At 39.2% G+C, this 26,964-nt stretch overlaps 1 protein-coding gene and 1 pseudogene across 2 annotated transcripts in view; one reads left to right on the forward strand and one right to left on the reverse strand.

The window, feature by feature from the left end:
- The window catches only part of LOC137098385 (SPRY domain-containing SOCS box protein 4-like), a 67,794-nt gene that overhangs the window by 5,522 nt on the left and 35,308 nt on the right, over positions 1-26,964 (reverse strand). For both annotated transcript variants that reach the window (XM_067474594.1, XM_067474593.1), the window contains exon 2: positions 25,112-26,081. In XM_067474594.1, coding sequence (XP_067330695.1) covers positions 25,112-25,844 — 733 coding nt within the window. In that variant the 5' untranslated portion in view covers positions 25,845-26,081. The remainder of the gene's footprint in view (positions 1-25,111; positions 26,082-26,964) is intronic.
- LOC137140700 (GTPase IMAP family member 7-like) lies at positions 8,232-11,459 on the forward strand (annotated as a pseudogene).

Below are 26,964 nucleotides of genomic sequence, written 5' to 3' on the forward strand. Positions count from 1 at the left end.
GTTCAAAAATAAGTTACCCACAACCTAATTAGGGTGTCTGTTCCTAATTTTACTTTAGCTAGAGGTGATCGGTTGCTGTTTGCTAGTCCCATCTTCACATTAACTGTCTGTTGCCCCCCAGATGTGCATAATGTGCTTGTGTTGCACTATACAAGAAATTTGCTAGACTTAATAACATTTATTGGAACATTCAACGCGTTAAGAATTTCATTCTTAATGACACGTTTTCTATCATATTTTATCCTGAGAGCATCTCGCCTCAAGTGGTGAGCGACGTTAACGAGGAGATTCACAGTAGATGATCAGCAGCAGTTCATTTACCTCAGCATCATTACATATTGAGTGCATTAAGAAGAATTATGCTTTGAAATGCTGCAGGACTGAATGTCATTGCTGTATGTAAACGTCTACCTGTAGTTGACAGCAAAGATAAATGATAAAACACGGAAAATTCATTACTTTGTTAGTGATGTCTTAAATTCAATTGGATGACATTTTTTAAATGACTTCCAGATTTAGACTTTGGGGACTTAATGTATCTTTTTAAAGGACGCCTTCACTGATATTTAAACTGGCTCTTTAGGTTCCAGTTTGGGAAGTACATGTAAATAAATGTCATTAAACCTCTGACTTCCCTATATTAAAACATCTCTCTACTTCTAGCTGGAAAATGCCTCCAGCTGACATCATTTGGAGGAATCTTCAATTCACATTATGTCATCTCGTTGCTCATACTTGGTTGCAATCATGGTCAACCTGCTTTCCCAGAGCTCCAAGTGACATCATCTGAACTCCTAATGATGAAAAACTCCTCTCGGTGATCACATCTGAAAGAGTTTTTTAGCGAGACAGAGAAACATCCTAGTATATGTAAGTCAGAGGAAGGTTTAAAAGCATTAATGTATGTTTGAAAAATGGTGATGTTGCCCTTTAAGTGTAGATTACAGTGTAGAGTATAATTGCTTCTTTTTCTTTTGTTATCAGTAATATCGGGGAAACATTATGTTTCTATATAAAATGGGCTTAAGTTTAGGTTTGAATTCAGCGACTGCTAACACTTTTCTGGAAACTTAAGGTCTTTCTTCCTTCATTGATATTCATTTGACTGTGAGAAAGATCCCTAGAGACCCCTGTGGGAAAACTAGCCCATTACTGCAGGACATAATTTTAAAAAAAAGGGTACGATTATGAGCAAGACAATATGGTAAATGCCTTCTTTGCGGAGCGTCCACACACATGTTGGCAATGCTGGGAATTAAACCTGCAAACCTGAGAGCAACTGTTGTGATGGATCTATTTATTACAGATATTTATTACAGACCTCAACACAGTAAATTTTGTGTGAGGGTTTACTGATTAAGGCTACTCAGCAATAACCAATGTATACCATGGGTTATGTGATCTTGGCTGGTGTACAACTTCCTTCCTGATGAGACATTTTTATGTGAAAATGAATTGCGACCTGACTCTGCTGCGATGGGAACAAGAAGTAATGGGGGCACACAGTGTGACATGATGCCTATAATGAGATGCAGTACTCAGCAGTCCACAGCAGGATTTATTGTCTGTAGACAATGATAATGGGAGAGAGGGTGAAAATGGTAACTGCAGCATCACTTTTATGATGGATGTAAAAATTGACCTGAGGGGAGTGCTGGGAGCTAAATAAAGCCTGACAGACAATCAGTGGCTTTGGTGCTGAAAGTCTTTACTTTTTACATTATGAAATTGGAAGTATAATAAAGTTATGGCTTGAAGTTATTTTCCATGTAGAAACATGATGCTTTTTCAAAAAGGCCACACAGAGTTAATGTTTGAAATAAGCAATTTGGGCTGCTCTCTAACATTGTACATTTGATAGCTTCTCAGCTCAAGTAAAAACTAAACACAGATTTCCAAAAGACAAAAAAGTAGCTTCAAGTTTTGACTCATCTCTACACACTCACCCCTGTGTTAAGGACATTTTATAACAAGATGGAGTGGAGCCGTAGTGTTGGTTGAAGCTGCCGCACGATTTAAGGTTTTAAACAAACTACAATCGTTACACTCACATACACCGATTAGCCATAACATTATGACCACCTGCCTAAAATTGAGTAGGTCCCCTTTTGCCACCAAATCTGTGCTAACCCCTAGATCTCTGAAGGTATTCTGCAGAATCTGGCACCAAGGTGGGGGCCCCATGGTTCAGACTTGTTGTCAGTCAACTGCCTTCTCCCATAGTGCAGCTTGGTGCCATCTCTTCCTCAGGTAAGTGACACACCGCCAGTGGCCATCCACATGATGTAAAAGGAAACATGAAACATAGAGCACTTCTCCTTCTTCTATTGCTTCAGAGTCCAGTTAAGATACTCACATGCTCACAGTAGGTGCTTTTGGTGGACAGGTCAGCACGTGCACCCTGACTGATCTGCAGCTAGATATATACACAGAAACTGCATGACATTACTGACACTGTCAGCCTGAATCAAAATGCAAACATTTTCATGGCAAACTGTCACTACAGGAAAAATGTGTGTAATATCATACGTCACTTTGATTTTAGTTTGACATTAGAAAAAAACAGCTATCTCAAACAGCATTAACTAAAAAGGACAAAAACAGATGATACATATGAAACAAGAAGCTTGTGACAACATAATCCTCTCCTCTTTCTCCCTCTTTATGTCACAGCTCCATCTCATCTGTAACAAAGCACCTGTCTCCTCTCTTCTCCTACAATGCTTTTCCACCAGCAAAGTTGCTTTCTTCTCTGCACCTCTTTCACACACTTCTTTTTTCTTTCCAAGGTCAGAGTGGCTGATCTGTCCTGGTACATTAGAAACCGATGCTGTTGAGTGAAAGCTGTATTATCTCAAAAATGTCAACAAGAGGCAGAAAAAACAGGGCTGTGTTGTTTAGCTTGATGACAATGCAGTTTTATCATTATTCAGTTAGTTTTTTAAGTGCTTTAAAGCCCAAGAGGTTGAAGAATTTGAAAGAGCATGTAATCCTTTAATCCTTTAATTAAAGTCAATATAAGAATGAACAAAGCTGTAATTATGAGGCTTTCCCACAACGACAATCGTAAAGGTTTGACTAGTGCAGACCCAGTGTCTGCTCATATGTATGTGTACATAGCACACAGTGTAATGAAATTAGCCACAGATCAATAATATGACCTCTGACCTATTTCACACTAAAGCTAAGCTTTTTTCTCTCCCTTGTAATCTAATTATACAGTGTTGAACCAGTGCAGCTTTTTTCTTCATGTTTATGTGAAGCAAGAACAAAGATTTACACAAAAGGAAATCCACAAACCTGTCTTGCAAACATGCTGAGGGGTTGGAAAACAGACACAAAGAACCCACACATAATGCAACATCACAAACACAGGAAATCAAATGACTAAACTCATACATCACACACACCTCCAAATCAAGGAAGATCATAAAAGAGTGAAATTGCAAACATTTCCCTGCTGTGCATATTAAGAAGCTTCGAGCTCAGTTATGGGCAAATAAGAACAGCAGAGTCACATATACAGTAATGGTGGGTATGATCAGTATTGGAGCAAAGAAATGTCACTACACTCATAAAAACAAATGTTGAGCATGAGTGACAACAGCAAATTCTGCAACTTATTTTAGCAGCTCAGCTGATTTCTACAGAGCATTTTCCAGGAGGGAGCCAAGTGATTAAAGGCAGGAAAAATAGCAATTTTGACACCTATGACTTTTATCATCCACAGTATTTGGCAGTTCATTTTGGTCCGTGCTTGACGTAAACTAGAACTTTTCAGAGAAAGACAGACAAATAAGTAAGCTAATTAGGCAGCTATAAAAAGTGATGTCAAACACTGTGCTTCTGAACCAGTTAAACTTAGTTTACATTGCCAGCTCTACTGTACGGTATGCTGACCGGTGACTAATGAGTCGGTGGTTCCATGTTTGCCTTAGACTAATGTTGATACTTTATGAGGAACAACACAGCGTAATAACTGTGAAACCTGGATGTCAGTGCAGCCAAAACCCCATAGTGTCTCAAATTCCATTACTTCTGAACAAAAGCATGAAAGTGAGTTGAAGTTGTCCTTCATGACACAGCAAAGTAGAACATTTTTAACTACTGTACATAGAAAGAACAGAATAAAGGCAGGGATAACCAGGAAATTAATCTTCAGTACAGTGTCCAATTTTTCCAACACATAAGATGCTGAACTCTGCCTTAACAGACACAGTCAGTGTCCATAACTAATGGACCTCCAGTGGTGTTTGGTATCGTATTCCCCAGCAGATTGTGTGACATTACCAGTTTTTACAGGCAGACTTTTAAGCACACTGAAGCACAAACTGAAGCAGCTGTTGTCCAGAACTAGTGCGGTAAGTGTTGCTACAATCCATGGAGATTTGTCAGAAAATCCTTTTGTACTAAAAAAGGATACAGCCAAAGGGTGGGAGGACTAATGGCTAGAAACATAGTTGTACTAAGTCCATCCCACACAGATTTAGGAGAGGAGGGTGTGAAAATCCTTGAAAACCTCCGTGAGCAAATTCCATTTTGAGATATTTGGCTAAAGCTAAGTTTGTGCTTAAACTGTTTGTGCAGATCTTTTGGTATGAGTCATATATTTCCAGCCACATTAGTGTAACACAGAAAGATAGGCACTGTGGGCAGAGCTGGCTAGTAGAGAGGAGTTGGTGGTAATATAAGCCATGGCAGTGTTTCTTTTTAAAGCCTTGTTTTCTCTTTACCGTCCTGCATTACTGTAAATCCACTGTTCAGCATCTCCTCTGGGATGAGAGGAACAGTGATGAGAGAAACAGGAGGAGGAAAGATGTGAAAGGGAGGTGGGAAGATGAAGGGAGCAGGGGAGGAAGAAAGACAGCAAAGGAGATGAAGAAGGAAAAAGGTCATGAGACGAGAGGGATGAATGTACACTATGCCAACTCTTGGCATAGGCCATACAGGCGGTCGCCTAGGGTTCCACCTGCTCAACGGGGTGCTGCAGGCCTTCAAAACAAAAATAAAATAAAATAATAATTTGCATTAAATATAATTTCCTCATTTCAAGAAAGAGTTCTTGAGAATAAATGAACAAACAAAGAAAAAATAAACAACCCCCTTCTCATTATTTGATTGACCTGGCCCTGAACCTGTCCTGCACTGCGCACTGTGTAAGAGAGAGATGTAATGAGTTATCGGTGCGCATCTCAGGTAGCTGTTCCTACCTCAACAAGTCTTATTGATATTGTCATGTAAAGACCATGCAAGCCTTGAGGTTATTTTGATGAAACCGTAGATGCCTTTGCAGCAAGGAAGTCCAGGAGTGTACAATTTTAAATGAAAGGTATCAGAGACGTTGGATATGATTTTAGTGCTACATTTTAGATTTATGTTGTTTTGTTTGCACATTCTGCCTATTGTTACCAAATAAAAAGCATTCATCCATCCATTTTGAGTTAAACTCACACTGCAACTTTTGTCGCATTTGGTGAATAGATAAACCCAATTGACACAACGGCAGGTCTGCCGTAAAATAGAAGGCCTAATCATAGCAGGGGGCTGTCAGTAGAGGAAAAATATTAACAAGGGATGTACATGAGCTGTGGGATAAATAAGAGCTGTGGTAAGAAATATAATGCAAGTAAACAAAACCAAGAATACAACAATTAAGCAAGGATGAGGTAGGAAGCTAAAAATGGGTGTACACCGGTGAAAGACATAGGAAAGATGTGCAAACAAACTCAGCAGTACATGAAAAACTAAATGTGCATGCAACAAAACAGAGCAGGTCAGGAACAGGTGTAATAAGGAAACCAAAACATGCACAGAGAGATTCAGAACAGGTCCAAAATCAATCCAAACAAAGCGTGTGCATAGATGGAGCAGATCGGGAACAGATATTAACAAATAACCAAAATATGCGAACATACAGAACAGATCAGGCAACGATCGGCTACAATCAATAGAAGTACATATGCGTACAACAGATCAAAAATAGACAGAGCCCAAATAACGACATAACCTAAGCCTGAGTGTTCTGTCAGGGAAAATGGCGAGGATCTGATTATAAGTGAATCTGTCGCTGGGGTTTAAATAGAACAAGAGCAAGAGAAAGAGAGGGAACAGGTGTAAGAATGAAACAGGAGAGGGTCTAAGAGCGAGTAGATCAGGGGGCAGAAGAGGTCAGAGAACAAAAGCAAAATAAAGTCCAGGACTGGTATCATGATACTTTTGTATTCCGCTTATATTGCACTGTTTTGTATTGTTTAAACATAGCACCTTTTTAGTATTGATATTGTGGGAGCTGTCAGGACTTTCTAAATATTTGCACAAAACCTGAACAGGAACTCTGGTTGTATTGATGTTATTTCATTTAATTATCTTTTATTGTGATTTCTGTTATGACCAGCATATCCAAACCTCATTAGACAGGCTCACCTTATTATATTAACACTTAGTAAATCTTACTGTGTGGTTAACAGGGGAGAGAAATGCAAAGCAGGTAACTGTCAGAGAGGAGGTAGAAGGGATCAGAGAGTAAAGATAAAAGAAGAGAATAACACACAAAGGGAGGGTGGAAAAGTTAAAGGTGGAAAAGGGGTGAACTTGTGGGATTATGTGAAGACGACGTGTTGAGACATACAACAAGCATGAGCTCTGACACGTGCACACATGCAGCAGGCAGGCTCTGACCATCAACCTGGCAGAGACAGCCAGAGATAAAAACCCGGCTTATCCTTTGTTGGCTTTACCTGTCAGGTCAGAGTGCGTGTTTAGCTGTGTGTATGTTTGCTCACTCACACACACAGAGTGAAGAAGCAGAAAAGGATCATGGGATAAAAAAAGAGAGAGATGGGTAAGGGAGGTTGAAGGATAAGAGACAGAAAGGTGTAACTTTACACTGGAGTGTAATACTCCACCTCCCTGGTTTTAAATTAGAAGTCAGCTGATCTACAGGAAGAGGCAAGAGACCTTCACTTTAGAGTAAAGTACAGATGCACATTATGTGTCATTATCACTAATGTTCACCTGCACTTTTACCTGAAGTACCGCCTGCAGCTGATTGAAACACTTTTATACCTGCTGCCTGGTAATAGCTTAACGTCTGTCTGAGTAATGCTGGAAATCACAAAGTGAGGTAAGCTCATAGGCAGATGGATACAAAGAGGTCATTTACAGCATTTCATTACAAATGAAGGTAACAGACCAGGGATTCCCAACCTTGGTCCTCAAGACCATGTGACCTGTTTGTTTTCCGACTACCACTAACCACTGCTGATCACCTGGATCAGGCGTGTTCTGTCAACCTCAAGGTAGAAGATTGAACCGGTATGCTTTATCTTCACTCATCCCACCCTAACCTAATCTATTTTACTAAACACACCTGATCCCACACCACTCATCCCACCTGGTTAGGGTGGGATGAGTGAAGATAAAGCATATCGGTTCAATTTTCTACCTTGAGGTTGACAGAACACACCTGATCCTGGTAATCAGCAGTGGGTAGTACAGGGTTATTTGGGGAAACAAGCAAGGTTAAATACCAGGGCTGAGAACAATTGTACCAAACACTTTAATAGGAGCATCTAACTTGGATGTTCTTCTGAAATGGTACAACTATTTCGTGTAAAACCCTGTTTGCAAAAAAGCAGAGTCTCACACCCAGCAGGCAAACAGCAGACACCTTTTGTCTTGTGCTGAGACACAAATGTCAATGAAGGACCAAAAACACTATTGTGTATAAACACGCTCAATCAGAGTAAACTATAATCTGTGAGGTGCGTAGGCTTTGATAAAGGTTGCAGTTGGATTCTGCACTGGTGCAGAAATGAGAGGGATACCAATGCAATTACAGAAACTGATCAACCTTGAAGATGTAGAAATGTGCCTGTATAAAGATTAAACTCTTATCATGTCTGTAAAACAGCAATGGAGGAAGTAAACAAATAACACAAGGCTAGTGCAGAAGAGTGGATGAGCAGGAATTAAACACACAACAGAGAAATAAAGATTTAGTCAGATCGTGGGTGTGTTTACACTCCATCACTTCATCTGTTTACTATAGTAAAAGCGAAAACACTGTCAAAATGAGTTTCTTTTGGTGAAGTTGGATAGCACCAAATTATTATTATAAATTATTTGATTTTAATTAATCATTTGTGCATATATGCACATACATGTAGAGGCACCGAAATTCTGGCTGTAGTATTGTATTCCACCTTTTGCTGCTATAGATGCTTGCAGAAATGTTGGTGAGTGAATTTTAAACCCAAGATTTGAAATTGTAGACATGCCCATAGTTCTGACTTTATGATTCCTGTTGACTATTAGGAACAGTGAAAAACTGTTTAATGCCCAGTGATCAAAGATCAGCTAACCAGGAGTTAATAAGAACATGCCAAAAAGTCTTCATTAGATGTGGATTGGAAATTCAGATTTACTTATTCCACTCAGCTTAGTTTGTCTTTTTTTTACCTTTTGCCCCTCATAAGTTAAAGAAATAAAAATTCTATACAGCATGAAATAACATTTTACCACCCTATGGAGTTAAAGATGATTTAAGGTCCTTTATTTATTTCTCTTTCCTTCAGCCTTGAAAGAACTTAAGATTATACTGGTCGGCCTCAAACGCACAGGAAAGAGCTCTACTGGGGACACTATGCTGGGCCAGAGAAAGGTTTTTGACATCAGAGGAGGAGGGATCAGCACTGCTGCCAGCTTTGTCACTGCTGGACGTCACATGACTGTGGTGGACGCACAGGGCTGGGGTTCATCTGAGGAGTTTGTGCTTCGAGAGGAGAAGATTGAACTGCTGAGAGCACTGAAACTTTGTGAAGTTGGAGGACCTCATGTTGTTTTGTTAGTAATCCCTTTGCTGGACTTTACTGAAACAGAGTGGAGAACAGTGGAGAGCAGTGGAGAGGAGGATGGAGATTTTCACCTCTGCAGTTTGGAGACACACAATGGTATTGTTCACTTTTGGAGATTGGCTGAGGGGACGTGGGCACAGCGTACAGGAGCACATCCAATCAGGAGGCCCTGCTCTGCACTGGCTAATGGACCAGTGTCGCTATCGATACCACGTCCTGGATAATAAGACAGCCATCACTATCCAGCAAAAAAGAAGGAAACAAAAGAAGAGCGGAGGCAGGAGGACACAGAAAAGGACTTGGCAGAGGAAAAATGACAAGGAGGCACAAAGAAAGAACGGAGGAGGTGAGGCAGATGGGAGGAAGAAGGAAGAGCAGGAACAGGTGAGAGAACTGCTGAGTAAAGTGGGAGACATGTTGCAGGAGAATGCGGGATGGCACTTCTCCCTCCACATGTACCAAAGGCTGGAGGAGGAATGGAGCCGCGGAGAGCAGCAGCTGAGAGCTCAGCTAGAGGAGGAGAGAGAACTGTGGAAACATGAGCCAGAGGAAATGAAGATCAATGTGATACCTGAGCAGGAGCAGAGGTTAAGAATAAAAGAACAGGAAGGTGGCCTAAGGGAAGAGAAAAACAAACGTGGAAAGAGGAAAAGACATGAAAAGGAGAGAGTGAAGGGGGAGCCTACGAGACTGAGCACCCAAGATGGGTGTGACACGAGCTCCAACAGTGAAGGAGAGAGGATAGAAGAAAGTAGAGAAATGATTGAGGGGGGGAAAGAGAGAGCACACAAGTAAAAAGTGGAGTTATGGCTGCATGCCAAAGCTTAGCCTTCAGTCCAATCAGGAGGCAGCGTAAACTGTGCACATTTAAAGAGTCTGTATCAACGAGTGAGTGATAATTATATTATCCACCAGCAATAAACCTAAAAACAACTACAGACCGAACTTCAGAGGCCAGACTATGATATATACAGTAAATATAATGCTTTCTCGCTTCAAGGTAATGTCATTTGGTGCTAATCATTGATATTGTTCAAAATTCCTATTAAGTATAGTCTAATGAGAAGTTATGTATCTATATTGCAAAATAATTGAATCTCTTGTGGTTTGATATGATAGCAGTCTGCTCTGTGGTGAATCTGTTGTTGGACTCATGTTCAGCTTCCATGCAGGTCTCTAACAAGAAAACCCTTCACAGCAGAGATGCTTAAATTGTTTTGGTTTTGCCACTAGAATCAGCAGGAATGTGAGACATTGCGTGACTTTAGACTTGAGTTTGCTCTCTTCTGTAAGTACATACAGTATGTTCCAAATAACTGGGAACATTCATGAAAAGTGAGAATATGCAGCATTTTCTCATATTCCAGTAACTAAACTCAAATTCTGTTTGTTGGCAAATGCAGTTGTATGAAGGGATGAGTTAAAGATTTGTGAAAAATGAGGCACTCACTGTTGCTGTGTGAATGTTTGGTTTTATGGCAGAGCTGAAGGACGTGTTATCTAGCACTCATTTCATTACATCTTAACAAATTGTCAATTGGCTTAAGGGAATTGCTGTCTCTCCCTCAGCTGACACAGGCAGTTAATCCTCATCTCTCACAGTCATGATGCTACACAACGTCAGTCCTGTTGTTACCAGCGAGGTCAGTCTCGGGTCTAAGCGTCCTCCCATTTCAAATGCTTCCTTCTGAGTGAGGGAAGAAGACAGACATGATACTTTTTGCTCAACATCTCCTTTTAATTGGACATGTTAAGATGTACATCATTTTTACGGGGTCGCCTCATCAGACAGTGTAAGCCCTTAGTGAATTTAATAATTTAGTGCACTGGGTTGGGATAAAAGTCTACATATACTGTATGCGTCTAGGTGAAACATTTATTAGGCTGATCCCAAATGGAAAAAAACTAAACGTTTTTTTAAAGGGTGCTATTGATTTAAAATCTTCTATACTTTTAAATGTTAAAAGCCCTGAAAACTAATTTTGTCCAAGTGTTAGAGTGCTGCATATATGAAAATGCTGTATAATATAGGAAGCAGATTCTGACAAAATGTGTATGTATAATAAAAAATACATCATCTTTCCATCGGCTGCATTGATCTTGATCTTTCTTTTCTTTAAAAAAAAAAAAACTCAGTTTGACAGTGTCTATGCTATATGCTATTTCATTCTGCAATGATGGAACTGAAACATTTTTTAGAGTGTCCAGTTTAGTACAGTCTCTCCCTTAAGTTTGCTTTATTGACACACCTTGCAAACCTATGAATCACCTGGTATTTGACGTCATAATCATTTTGTTGGGTATTCTTATGAAACATGATAGCCTGCTAATTCCAGTGTCTCATTGTCAGCTCCATAAAATACCTGCCCAAGTTTGTAGACACTGGAAACAAACATAATATGCATTTCTGTATTTACAGCTGTCCTCAAAGTTCATATGAGGTCAACTGAATGACCTCAGCAAGCTGTCTTATGTAATATCAAAGAACAGATACAGTCCAGAGTCACTTCCTTAATAAAAGGAAGGACAGGAGTGCTGACACACAAATATTTATTGAATAAGTCCTAAAATGTATCCTGGCAATTCAAACAGTAATGTAACAAAAAGTGCTTACCAAAAAGCGTCTGACATGTAGCTTAGACATCATCTTGATCCTGAGGAGCCTTTTATATTTCTGGTAATGCACCATCTACTTGGATGAAGCTCTCCTTATGGCTTCTGCTGTTGCTATGAGACATCTGACTGTGCATTTGATGCGCAGCATTCTTTAGGGAAAAGCTGAAATATATTTAGCTTTCAATTCCTTCAGTTTTCTAATTTTTTCTCAGAAACCAGCAGCAACAGCACACACGTGGTCTAAGCACAGGTCAGTAAAACTGTAGCTCATTGTGGTGTCAATTTTATTTCAGTTTCTATGACTTTCAACAGGCAGTGGTCTAAGGAAAGCTTCAAATAAGTTGAGTTTCCTGATGTTTAGTCTACAAAAGATAATAAATGTTTAAAAACCAGTTTTATATCGTTGGGCAGTTTCACAGCAAGTAGTATAATCACAAGACACTCACCACAGCTCATGAGTTTTAAATGACAACGTGACCCAGTGACCTACTAAACCACATCTGTGACCCACCAACTTAAACTTTAACTACATACAAAAACTGGTCTTTTCGCTTTACTAAGCTACTTAACATGAAGCAAAAACAGCCAAAACAAGCACCAATCTCTTAGAAATTGAGAGGTGAGGGGAGAAAAATAGTTTGTGCACCACAGTGAGATTGATTTTGGTTTCTTCTGTGTACATGTAGAACGTAAGTAACTACAAGAAGTGAGTAGACTACTATAGCATAACGCAAACACTGAAGAAAAGCACTGCAAACAAAATTACAGATTATACAAGATACAATTAATGTGAATTAAATGGAGAATTCTTAAAATGTAATCTCCAAATTCTATAGAGTACAAGAACAACATAGTAAAAGTAAAACTTCAACAAAAAACATCACACTTGTGCGCACACACACACACACTTCTATGTGTGAAGTAAAGTACACAGGATGAGCATTTCCTATTGCCTTTTCTATAAGAAATGACTAGAAGAGATGTCTTCAAGTCCTCATTTTCTTGAAAAAGTAGGTGAGCTAATAAGCAGAAACCTGCCTAGTGTGTTTTTTGCTATTGCAGAAGTTGTAGTTTCCTTATGTACAGTCATTTCTGTAAGATGGCTCAATTTACTCACTTGATTACAGCGACTTCATGACATCATTAACATGTCGTACACTAGTCGTTCAACTTAGGACCATTGAGGTGAAACAAACAGCAAGATAACCTTCTCTACTCTCTCTTTATATGAATTACTGTTACACCCCACACTGAATGTCCTCTGTACATAAAGTGTTACATATACATAGTGTTACTCACACACACTATTCAGCAGTCCAAGTGTTGGGCAGAGGACAGGGCAGCAGTGTGGGGTTGGACTGGTCTGCAGCACTACCAGCCAACTGAATGACCTACACTAGCTGCCCTGTCACAGAGTCCAGTAGGGGTGGGAAGTCACAGGGACTATTTGAATTAGATTAAAGAGATGGAGATAAATTGATGGATAACTGGAGACAGAGTGACAGATAAATCAGAGGTCTTTCAGAGAGAGGGAGAGACACGGAGGGCAGCAGGGGACATTGAAAGGCACAGAGAAATAATGAATAAATTCAGAGAAGAAATGTGTGAGAAACTACAAACAAAACATGAGAGAAACAGTACAAAGGAAACAAAGACAAAGCTGCCTTCTGCAAGATGTCATAACACCAGTCAAAGCTTAAAAGAACAGGCATTAATGTAAAGACAATACAAAAATGATTCCCAGCACTTACAGCATATTTCCACCTTTGTCCCTACACACTTTGCTATGGTGGATGAGAAACTAACATTAAATAAAAAAATAGTCCCAATAAAAACTTCTGACGTTGTGAAACTGTGAAAACACACAATCAGCAGGAATAGAAATGAATAAACTGACGTTATTGAGAACATGTGGGAAGAAGCATTTTATAGGTTGTTTTTGCTGTTGTAATCTCTCTTAAGTCTATATGTAAGTACAGCATACATACATTGATTTATCTAATGTCTCAAAAGGCACTTTCCCAAATGGTAAATGGTAAATGGTCTGCACTTATATAGCGATTTTCTACCTATTGGCACTCAAAGTGCTTTACACTGCTTCTTATTTACCCATTCACACTCACAATCACACACTCACTCATACACCGATGGGGGAGCTGTTATGCAGCTGGCCAACACTCACCGGGAGCAACTAAGTTGGGGTTCAGTGTCTTGCTCAAGGACACTTCGACATGTGACTGGAGGAGCCAACAACTGTGAGATTGGTGGACAACCGCTCTACCTCCCTGCGCTCAAGTCGCCCCACAAATGCACCTTCACCCATATAATGTCAATTTTCTGTGTGAGGAGAAATCTGTAACCTTTCTATAAGAGACATTCAAATTGCCTGATTAGGACCCAGAAGGATTTAGAAGGAAGTGCAAAGAATAAATGACGTTATTAGGGGTGACAGTGACACAGCTAAGGCAGCATGCTCTTACGACAAAGCAGCAAAAGGACACATAGCAAATAAAAGTGTATCTTCGCTCTGAGTGTAATTCTATCATGCTTCATCCACTCTGATGACAGACAGGACACAAGATGTTAATTATTTCTACTTTAACAATAATACATAGGAAGTAGATTCAAGAGTGTAAAGGCTAACACTTTTTCTGATTGGCGTGATTTTTAACCTTCAATTATTTAATGAATGCCTAAATAATCCTCCAGTGATGCCACTCACACTAAGAAGGAGGCAAAAATAATGTTGATAGATCAGTCAAGGTGAAGAGAATTATACCCCCTGCTGTTAAATACTCACTTTATCACAAATTTAAATATGACAATTCTTGTTTTAAAAAATCATGGCATTTTGAACAAGTACAAATCACTTCAAATCCTTCTTGTATCCATCTTGAGTCTCAGTGTGTAAATTGAAAACAATGAGCTAAACTTTACCCCACTATATTTTTAGGCCACGCCTGCCTTCCCATTGTGTGGGTTGAAGCAAGATACTGTATGTCACAACAGTAGAAAGTTTTCAACCCAAACACAGTTCATGCTTCACATATTGTGAAAGATATGACAAATGGGTCAAGTCTATCTTGAAATGACTGACTGTCTTGACTCATTGTGTTTTGAAATGACGCAAAAGGCCAGAGCACAAATGTGACAGAGGGCAGATTCAGTAATGCACAACTTTGGTTTGTCTGTCTCCAAGGATATGATGTGCAAGACTGTTAGAATTTTGATAGAGAAACATTAATTGTACACATTAGTACAAACAAGTCCTGTGTGCATGTTGTTTGTTCAGTGAACTTTCAGACCCCCTCAAAAACAAACAAACAAACAAACAAAACCAGTTTGAAAATGGCCAGTTGCACACAGAGCCACACATGGTTTGCTTTTAATTACATTTCCTGTTTTACTTTTATAACAAAAGCAAGATACTGAACTGCACAATGCACGTCAGCACATGGTTTTATTAAGTTTAAAACATGGCTATGATCAGTGGGTGTCTGGGATCCATCACCCCCTCAAACTGACCTGATGTCAGCTGAAATAGAAACCTGACATGCATATTTCACATTTTATTTATTACTTATTATTATTATTATTAAAAAACATGAGCCTGAGCATTGTGCACTGAGTGGTGTACATTTACATGCAATTAAATAATCAGGTTTCTTAATCATCGTGTATCCAAAAAACATGCCTTATGTAACTTTGGATGGGATAGCAGAAACAGTTTTTCCCAGCCTCAATTTCTCACCCATGTGCTACATGAATGTAAAATGCATATATTTTTCGCATGTGTGCAGATGCAACACAAGCATCTTTGTTAACAGGTAAAACAAAGTAAAGCAAGGTCCTCAAGACGAGGACAAGATTGACGATCTGATGACTGCCTGCTGCATGTGGAGTGGCAAGACATTAACACTTTGGAATTTTCTGCATTTTGTGCAGTTTTACTTTAGAGTAATTATTTGGCATCGACCTTTTAAATATGGACACTTTAGTATTGTGGCACAAATGTACAGCACAGAACACTCTGTGAACTACACAAGAAGTCCACAGTAACAACTAAAGGCTTAAAGAAACCATTGGAGCTTGCTAGAATCTCTGTTCACGAGTCCATTATATGCAAATCATGGTGCTCACTGCATAGCTAAAGATTGCCAAAGAGCAGTATGACCCTCCACAGTGCTATTGGGTAATATCTGGGAAGAATATGCAGCATTCATTTTTACATAGAAAGGGCACTGCATGCAGGAGTGTCATGATCCGGGGTTGCCTTGCTGCTTCAGTACTACAGTAGTAGTACTCCTAATGGAGTGAGCAATGCCACCTGAAAGGCAATGATAAAAGCAATGAAATGAATTTAGGCAACGTACTCCACCCTATAAGGCTCGAGTGAAGCTGCTCAGTGTCATATCATGGAGAAACTGATACAGCTCATGAGGGGAGATAGGAAACAGGAACTTACTAGAAAAGACTTAGCCTGCTTGGTCAACGTCCCAAGGACATTACCAAAACCCAATACATCATGTTTCTGCTTTCTGTTGCAAAAGACAGGATTTCTGAAGTCCAAAGCCTTCACCTGACTGTAAAGTCATGACATCATTCTCACAAGAAGTGTTAAAAGGAAACGTTGTCATGCGTTGTCAAGTGTAGTCATGGAAACGTTGCCATGTGTCACCAACAGGAACAGATGAATACAGTTCAGAGCAAATTCATAAACAGACATACTGTAAGTTCGTCTTAGTCAGAAAAGAAACCACAGCTAGAAAGTGGCTGAAAAAACAGTAAGTGACAGACGACAAACTCTCAGTACCTACAGGTACCTGCAACTCCTAGTTTGTAGTTCAAGGAAACCATGTTCACTGAAAAAACTGAAAGCACCCATCGAATTGAGCAGGGTCACAAAAAGAACCAAAGTTGATGATGTTGTTGTTAATGAGGTAACAAGTCAGGTCAGTTTCACTTATCGTATAGAAGAATGCTACAGACCGAAAAAGAGACAGCCGAGAAACCTTTAAATAGAACTGAATCTATGAGAGGGCAAAGAGGAATCCAGCCTGTCATAAAACTGGAAATGCCAAGAGGCCAAAATGAAGAGCTGATTAGAGGCCAATCCTACAGCTTCCTCAACAAAGAGGGAAGTAGGAGGCGAAGATTGGGGAGGATTACCTTGCTCTCATTTATTATAGAGATGGAGAGTGATTGATTGGATCACCCTGCTAATGATACTGGTGTGTGTGTGTTTGTGTTGGTGAGTTATTAAAGAAATTAAAACAATGATGCTCAAAAGAAGTGGATATCAAATGCTTCGGTATCTAAATTTGCCAGGGGATAGTATTTTTATCATATCCATTTACTTGACAATAAATAAAAAAACTATGTAAATCATAATATGTAAATCGCCAATATGCATGTATATACAAAGTCAAACGTTATTTGCAATGCATTCAAAGAAGGTAAAGGTAATAGTCTCCTTAGTCTTAATAAAAACCTTCATGTAAAGAAAGCACTTAGTCCAGTCTGTGGCAGCATTAAATGTGGCATTTAAAGGTTTGGAAAAATCAATGGCTGAGCTTTCAAAACTGATTTCAGCTCCTCGGCTTTCCTTGCTTGTATAATTGTTTGAATCTCCAGTGGCTAAAGTTGTGGTGCGTAACTGTGTGTAAAGCTCAACTGATCCACCAAACAGTTACTGCTGTTATTATTGCTGTTTACAGTGTATTTATGGATGTTCACTGCATCCAAATGGGTCTCCGCTTCCATAAATGACACAGAGGTAACACAGTAAATACAGTAAACGCAATGCCCATCCACTACTTATGTATGACACACAGACTGGGTAGAACAGATGAGGGGAAGTGGATGAGTCCAGACGGAGAGGCAAGATAATTGGGGAGGTAATCAGGTGTGAAATCACCCTGGTTTTACCATAGCTCAGGCTGTGTCTGCCATTGCATGGGCCAATTTCTGTTTTCACAAAACTAATAGTACTAATCACAAGGCTTTCAACACTCATATTGGCAGTACAGTAAGCAAAGGTTAAACTGTGACTATTCTTAGGAAATCACCAAGGTTCAGGATTTAACACTTTTTCTTCTCCCACCATGGCCTTTTTAGCTTATTTTTATCTCTTCATTTTCTGCACCTGAGGTGCGTTGATCAGTCATTTCTTGTCCATCTTTGCCTTTTTATACTGCATCTAAAGCAATACTTCCTTTTCTGTGTCTCTGAATCACTCTAAACCCTTTTATACAGTTATATTAATGTAAAGTATGTGGTAAAACAAAGAGGAAACATGGAAATTATATGTAAATGATCATTTCAGCTAAAAATGATGCAATAGAAATGCTTCCAGTTTCTCGTTTTGGGTGTGTTTCTTAAGTTTTCATTTCTTATTAAATACTCCAAAATTAGAGTAGAAATATTCACTCGCCAGTTGGTAACTAAGCTAGTAGTCTGCTTGTATACCATGTTTGGCATGGAGATAATAACATGTTTTTTTCTGAAACTAATCTAATAGAAAGTGAAATTGCTGAATTAATGACAATAACGTATGTAAAAGACAAGGCTAAGTATAAACTGATTAAAACTACCGATGATATGATGCAATAACTGATAATATCCTGCTTCATTTTTCATTGGTGAGAGAACCAGAATAATATATTTCTAAATGTATTGTCATTGTGTTATCCTAAATTTTTCAGCACCCAGGTTTTTAAAATCTGTGAGGCGCTCAGGTGAAGGTGTTGGAAACTAGGTTGCTATAGAGACAGCTATATCTGTTGTCACCATTATAGCAGTGCCAATGGAAACTTGGAAAGGGTGTAAATTAAACAAGGAGTAATACTAAAAAAAATCTAATGTTTTTTTTCTTAATTTGGTATTGACATGATTTCCTACATTAAGTAAGGAAGATTAATGTCAAAAACCAGTGTTAGTGATCATTAGTGAGCACAGATGCACATGGCTCTGGCCTCAGGGTGCTTGTAAAAACTGGAATGGATCAATAAAAGCCCATTAAAGTGGTTGAGGCAATGAGTAGATGTATGTAAAACAAGAAAGACGAATGAAAAATATAAAATAAAGGAGCAAAAACAGAAAAAAGGCAAGTGATGTTTAGCCACTGGATCATTGGGGATAAAAAGTAGATTTGTGCAGTGCCAGAGCAACTCTAATCTTCCTTTAGGAAATTGGTTTAATTAATCGAAGACCGAGCTGACTCAAAGACCACTCCAAACCATGTCTGACAAAAACAACTCGAGTTAATCTGGTTTTACAAGTAACAACACGGCTGGTCGTCCTGGGAGGTTTATTGACCATTTCAATTTTTCAGGCCCAGAAAAACTACTCACATTTTCCCCTTAAGGTTCTGAATGAAATATCAGTATTGAAATACTTGACAAGGTTGTGTGGATTACTGCATTTTATCACCATGCTGGTGGCCTTACTCTGTGGTAATAGTCAGTTGGTTGAACTACTGCACAGATAATGACTAACTGTTCCTCTACCTCTGCTATGAAGCTGACATTTCTGTTTTTTACAGTTAGTGTAGACATTTGTCAAATGTATATCTATATATCTAAAACTATAATATATTTCAATATTCTTACATCACTAATAAAACCATTGTTCTGCCACCAATCATTAGTTTCCACATTCTCTGTGGCCTCATTTCTCAATGAACATCGCTTCTCCTTCATTCCTTCACTTAGCACTTCATGTGATTTTCCCATAACTGAAATTACTTGCTTGGCAAGACTTTCAATTTGCCCCTCACTCATTCTTTTCAAATTTCTTCTTTAGCTCTAACCCTTCTGCTTCTTTCTCTGTTATCATCCTATTTCTGTCACTCTACATTCTCTTTGATCATTCTCATATCTCACTGCTCCCTCTGTCTCATCTCCATTTTGGCCTCTTTGTCTCCTTCCTCATTCTTGCTCCTTTATGTGTTTACTCTTTGTGTCAATAGGTACCTTTTTTTTCCTGAAAGAAAGAAACTAAATATCATGTTATAACCACTCTCTTCATTTTTCATATTTCCTTTTTTATACAGCTTTATATGTATCTGTCTTCTCTCAGCCAGTCTCACTCTTTTTCATTTTTCATGCTTTTTTCTTCTCTCTTTGCCCTGCTCATATATACTTATCTCTAGTGTTAAATATTTAATTATGAGTGCAATGACATGACACTACTGTTTCCTGACAGTGTTTAGATCTCAAAGCAGAAGATGAAGATGGGAATATGGAGCACTTTAAAACATACATCTAAGCCTTGTATTGCAGTTTCAAACCAGTCAGTCATAAACATTTTTGTTACATGATGTCAAGAGCAAGACTACAGAACACAGCTCCAAAGACAGAGGCATCAATCCAACAAAAACACTTAAATTTGAGGAAAATTATGCTATTTGCTCATAAAGCTGCACCGGCAGTGTAAATTATCCACTACAAAAATTAGCCCAATTAGTGTTTCTAATATGCTGTGTGTAGTGTATCACACAGGTGCAAGCACAAACTGCTCTCTTAATTTTTGGGGTTACATTGGCTGGAGTTTACACTACAATTTGTCAATGCAACATGAACTTTAGTGCATTGAAATGTGTGTTAAAGGTGCTCAAAATCAGGGTTGGGTAGTACACACATGTACATGTGCTACTGAAAACCCAATGCTCGGCAAACCTAAGCCTATGGAGTTAAGCTGTCATTAAAGGATCAGTTCGACCAAATCAAAACATCTTATCACTTACTGTGGTGGGCATCTAAACATGCAGATAGTTTTGTTTTTATGTGCTGCAGTTTTTAAATTATCAATGTCTAAAACATGTGCTGCCCCCTGAATACAGTGGTGGTGTTTGAGTGCTTCATGAACTAACTCCCAAGCATTTTTTCAGAATTCCCCCACTGTTTCACAGGATAATGCACAGACAATTTAGAATTTGGGAATACATAAGCACAAGTAGTAACAGAATTGTTTCTCCTAGTACATTTGTTTGTTGAGTTTCCCTAATGTAATTTTTCAGTTCTTCAAGCAGCACAAACAAAAACATAAACACTTTGTGTTCAGTATTGTTTCTAAAAACACTTTTAAATGTATTTATGTTTGTACAGTTATCTTTCTATATATCACTTTCTATATATCCCTATATATCACTTCTCACCCAATGCAGTTAAATTATATGTGGTGTAGAGATGTGGATGTGTTGCAATGCAGTTGTGAAACTTTTGAGAATATGAAAATTTCCCTCTTTATGTCAGCTCAGGAAGTTGATCAGCTGGGTTGTTGATGTCATACTGCTTCATTCACATCATCCCACACAACTGCACAGCTCTGCTGGCTCTCCCCTTTCTCTCCTTATTGTTCACACACTTTCTTCCATTGATTTTGTATTCTGGCTCCATTTTTCTCCTGATAAAACTCCAGTATCCTCACTACTACCTTTATAAAGTATCCTTCTTTTACTGTCACTTTCTGTGCCAGTTTTCCTTTCATTTTCTGTCACTCTCCGCATCATCTGTCTTCCTTGCCTTTCCCACTTTTCAACCCAACTTCCTTGTTCACACTGTTTTCTATAATTTTCTGCTTCCCTAACAGACTCTGAGGCCATAATGATTGGTCCTGTCATCCAGTCAGCTCGGCTTTCTGAAGCTGAAACTACTTGGTGCTGGTGAATCATATCACAGCCACTGTGGAAATACCTTTGATGTCAACTTTTCAGCGATTCGGAAAAACCACACTGACATTAATTTCACCACCAGCGAATATATAAAAAAAAAAAAGTAATCCTTTGTAATCCTTCAACTGAAGTTAGACGCATCTCCTCAATGGGATTCATACTTTGGGGCCACTGTAAGCCTCTAATTATTCAAAGAAAGCCTAAAATTATGTTTTGGGTGTCTTGTATATTAGCTGATAAGGAAGGCATCATGAACTGCCAAACTCACAGTAGAGTTTAGTGTGATATGTCAAAATGAAGAGACAGGAAAAAGAAAACAGAGAAAGTAGCAGACATCGGGACTGAAGTTAAGACAGCTCACATTGTAGTGAATCAAAGCACTGCTAATTGGTACAATTATAGTGACAAGATGAGGGAGAATCGCTCTGTGTGTGAGAGACACACACTGCTGACAGAAACAAACAAGAGTGCTTCAAGGTAAAAAAAAAAATAGTTTCACATCTTGTTAATGTAATGCAGCAACAATTAAGCGTAATATATTGGCCAACAGTGATCTGTTCGCTTGGAGATGGAAGAAAATCTTTGATATCACAGTGCCACAAGGATGAATAATTTACATCACATTTACAGGGTAATGGAGTTAGTTTGAACCTTGCTCAGCATTTATTTGCATTAGTGCGTATAATGCCTCATTACCTGACCCCAATCGCCTTGTATGATTTTCCCAAAACTAGCATGAGCCTAGAGTGGTGGTGGTTTTATTTCAGAACGGTGTTTATTATGTTACTGCAGGAATGGAAGCAATGATGCAAGGTGCAGCAAAGTGCAGCACAGCCCAAGCCAGAGTGATCAGGGAAAAGCAGAACAGTTTGTGGCCAGGGGATGTCTATAAATCTCTTTTTAATACCCCGCAGTCATGTTATGAACAATAATTCACAAACAATTCAACAGTCAGTTCTCATAGGAAGGCCTGTTAGATAAAGTCATTATCAAACTACCTGAAGGATTTTTCATGCACTCATAGACACACATTTCAGTCTCACACACACAAACGTTTCATGAATTATAAATTATAAGCAATTACCATGAAAAAACAACAATATGATACAATATGTGTAGTCCCGATAACTACATATGACTGACTTGCCATTCACACACACTCATGCACCCACAGGCAGGCAGAAATTATGACTCCAGTCTCAAAATCAGAGTCCTCTGTGGGCAGACCAGCCAGTTCAATTCAAAACTGATACTGAAAGAAACCGCTACACAGACAGTAATCATTCTCTGTTTTCCCACTCTGCAATACAGGTCTAATGCTTGAGGCTATTTACTTCACCTCTGAATGAAATCCTCAGACACTACTACTCACCAGTCATTGTTTCAGATTCACAGCATGACTAGAGCGCTAATAACCCGAAAAACATCTGAATCCAAAGACAAACCAAATGCATTGTTTTATATTTGGTGGTCCAAATGTTTACCCTACCTGAAGCTTGTCTCCAAATAAAGCCTTTGTGTCTGAACACTCACACATGACTCCAATTATTTTGTTTTTTGAGTTTTGGAATCCACAGCTGCATATAAAGTACATTTTTTGACTGATTATTAACAGGCCTAGCCATGTTTTTTGTATTAAATGCAACATTTTGTGATGAAATATATTAATTCTGTTATTTGTTAATACAATCATGAGGGCAAACTAAACCAGCTCCAAATGTCTGCTTTTTGAAAACGTTGACCACTAACAAGCCATGTCAACAATGCTGACGTTTAAGAGGAACAGGAAGCAGAAAAGTTTAAAACAGAGAAGTTACTGCAGCTTATTAGCTGTGTTTCACCATCCACTTTTATTTAACCATGCTCTGAGTACAGACTGCTCCACAGACGAAGAATATTATTAGACAGAAGCTAATGGTACAAATATGTCTTTGAATAAAGTATTTAAAGTTTTTCACCTGTTACCAACCAGCTGCAATTTCCTGTCAGTTAGCGAGGTCATTAACTCAAACAGAAATGTTTGGTTCAATGAAATGATGTATAATCCAAAGAAGAAAATGCGAAAAATGAGTAAACAGCAACAGAGATTTTAAGTATCTCAGGGAATATCTCGGGGATTTCTGACTCATAGTCAATTAGTGGCATTATCAACAACAACCACCATATTTCTTCAGTAGTAGAAATGTTTTTTGCTGTATATGTTTATATACTACTTTTTATTTATATTTTATGTTTTCATCTCAAATGTGTATTTCTGAATTCTTGCCAATTCTGTGTCCATTTTCTATTCACACATGTCCCTGGCTGCTTCCTTTCATCCACCTACTGCCTCTTTTCCCTTAAAATTCATCTATCAGAATGCGCCTTTAAACCTTCACTCTCTTTTCTGCATTAGCCTTTGCACATTTTCAACAGTCAACCCTCATTTCACAGTGTGAAATTTTATGGTTGACAATGTGAAGGCTTTGAATAGACTCAATATTCTCCTATGTGGCCCATCACACAGGCTCGCCGTGAAATCCAGCAGATGGCTCCGTAAATGAAAGATGGTATTGGTGAGGTGCCTTCAACAGCCAAAGTACGTACTTTGAGCTAAGCCTGACTGTAGTAGATTACCAGACACCACACATACAGTCAGGAAGGACTGATTCATATTCTTGGTGGCCAGCTGCATATTTAAGTTTAATGCACCCAATTCAAAACTGGAATGAGGAGCAAGGCCTCTTTTTAACATTAGAAGAATAGGCTGCTAATGTTTTGTCGACCCATAAAAGCAGTTATTTTCAGAAAGTAATCCAAGCTGACAGAGCAAAGAGAAATGAGATGTAACAAACTAGAGAAAGATTGGTTTCCTTTCAGTTTTCTGTCAGTTCACAGACAAAAACACACCCTGTTGTGCTATCAAATAAGACCTCTAGGGTTCTGCAAACAGATGGAGTCATCCCCAGAGTGAGATTATAAGCATGTTTTCATAACACACTTTCCCTTTCCCTGGCTGGTGTGTGTGCGTGTGTGGGTGTCCACATGGTGTGTAGTTAAGAGCAAGTTATTCAAAGAGTAACTGTTTAGACTGGGAAGGGAGGATAATCCTGCCACAACCCTCATAACACACATGTAGATAGATAGTGAGAGGACTGGGTTAGAATTGCAAAAGTCAAATACCTAAACCCAAAGCATGCACCCATAGGCACGCAGAAATTAAGAGTCCAGTCTCACAATCAGAGTCCTCTGTGGACAGACAAGCCAGTTCAATTCAAAACTGATACTGAAAGAAGCCGCTACACAGACAGTAATCATTCTCTGTTTGCCCAGATAGATTGATAAATAGTGATAGATAGTGGGAGGAATGGGTTAGAATTGCAAAAGTCGAATACCTAAACCCAAAATAAACAAAATGACATCCAAACTCTGAATACCACTGGAAACAAACACAAATGAACTTGAACTAAAGCATTTAACTTCTTAGTGCAGATCAAACTCTTTATCATGGAAGCCCACAAAATGTTCACTGAAAAAGCCAAAAATGGGTCTGAGAGATATAAATAATTTTCACATTCAGTAGGTCAGTCAGTTGGGCTTTTGAAAGTCTAAAAACACAGTTAACTATAATCATTCCATCTGATCTTGTCATTTCATAAGTCAACAACATGTCTGACGATGATGACCATAAATACTTAAATGTTCAGTAGAACAATGTTCATGTTTTACAACTGAACTCAGCATAAAACCCTAATTCACATGAACATCAACGCTTCAGTGAAAGCAATAGCATAGAAATTATTTGCAACAAAAAAGCTCCAGTTATACATTTCAAAACTCACTACAGCCTGAGACATGGGGTGGCATGTACCAGTCTGATTGGGCAACTGCACTTGGTCTTGCTTTTTTATATTAAGAACAATGTCACTATAGAATGAACATTCAGCTAATTTGTTTAATCAAGAGAATATGCTGTGAGTATACTTACGATCCAAGCCATTGATGTACTTCATGGATATCTCACAATGTCCCCACACAGCACTGACAATGGGATACAGCTTCTTGCCCTTCAGCCCTCTGAATGCCACACCTAGGTATTGTCCATCCACCATGAAGCTCAGCGTCCCTTCGTCCATGTCAAGAATCACTAGTAGAGAGTCCGGCAAGGTGAAGGTCTCCTCCGGCTCCAGGAAACAAGGATAAAATGGCAGCGTATTGTGCGCTCGATTCTTACTGTCATGGTAGAGCCGGTTACGTCCTAGATCCCAGCCCCAGGACTCAGAGTCTGACCCCACCAATGCTGTGTAGCCAACAGAATGTAATGGTGCTTCTGAGGTTGCCACCCCAACCACAGCGTGGGTGCCTCGCTGCCGGGCAGGCCAGTGTATCTTCCACACATGGAGGCCCCTTGTGTATCCAACCCGCCCCCGGATGCAGTCCGTGCTCTGAGCGACCGGGTGGCGGTGAAATGTCAACTTATCGTCCTCTTTGATGAAGATGTTTAGGGAGCGATCATCAGGGTTCCATGCGTGAAGAAACTGCGTCTCTAGTCCAGCACATGGCATGTCAAGTAGGAGATCCAGCCTGGGAGGCTTGAAAAAATCTGGACCCCTGAGCTCTGGGTGCTGTCGGCGATGAGCCAAGGGTCGGTAGGATGGAGAGCCACCGCTTTCTCCACGACCATCTACGGATTTAATGCCGCCAGAGATCTTCTGGCCCATGGCTGTGATGGAAGGGTTGACAGAAGGAAGGGGGGATAAAGAGGGAAGGGTGGTGTTTGTGCAGATGGATGCGCTACGTGGAGCTTGACGTTACCTCATCAAGGCGGTGGAGCTGGGGTGAGAGTTCCTAACTGGAGAATGGTAGAGGGAGATGAAGGAGGAGGCGATGAATGAAGGATGTGTGTGATCTGGTTTCATTACAAAAATGTCTTTAGAAAGACACAGCTGCTGCTGTTCCTGTTGAGAGAAAGACCAAAGAAAAGAAAATATTAAAAAGTAGTTTTAACCCTTCTAATTTTAACAGTTCTAAACTATTCTGAGAAATTAACTAGAAAAAGAACAGGAGATACAAAGAGACATGATGACTGAAAGAGGAGGACGACGCTGATGGCAAGTGTTGGCAAAGCTCCTTCCTTCACAGATTTTTTGTGGCTTCGTTTTGACAGGAATAAACAATGAACAGGATGATGAGTGAATACACACACTGGCACACACACACACAAACACACTTCCTTTGGCTTATCATGCATCCTCTCAACAAACTCATGCGCCAATGCCAACACATGCATTCATCCAAACATTTCCCTGTTGTGCTGCATTGCCCAGATTTCAAGCAGGCATACTCTCATTTAAGCAATGTAACTTTAATGAGCATTGCCTGAGTTAGCAAAAATATCAATACAACAGAAGGAAAACAAAAACACCAGGTAATAATTTATCTCTATCCCCTCGTGTGGCTGAGTTGAAAAAGTCAGCTTGAAAAGCACTTACTCTCACTGTTTAAAGCTCAATATGTATGCTGGTTTTATACATGGTAACATGCACTCTGTGTTGTCATCCTGGCTATAACCACGGTTAATATTGTGGTTTCATTTTTAGCATGGCATTTAAACTTTTATGTCAGTTCCTGTTTAATATCATTGTTTCCAGTGTGGGCGTTACAGTCTTAGTTTAGTTTTTATTCAGTCTTAGTTACATTCACTTTTGTTTTTTGTTTATTTGTGTTAAGATGGAAGTGTTGATAAAGCATTCAAAAGATGTTACATTTTCTAGTGTGGTAGAGTGTTAATGAAAAACACCTACCAAATATTTTGAATACATATCTCCTATTCATATCTTT

The sequence above is a fragment of the Channa argus genome, chromosome 14, assembly GCF_033026475.1.
Source record: "Channa argus isolate prfri chromosome 14, Channa argus male v1.0, whole genome shotgun sequence".
NCBI lineage: Eukaryota > Metazoa > Chordata > Actinopteri > Anabantiformes > Channidae > Channa > Channa argus.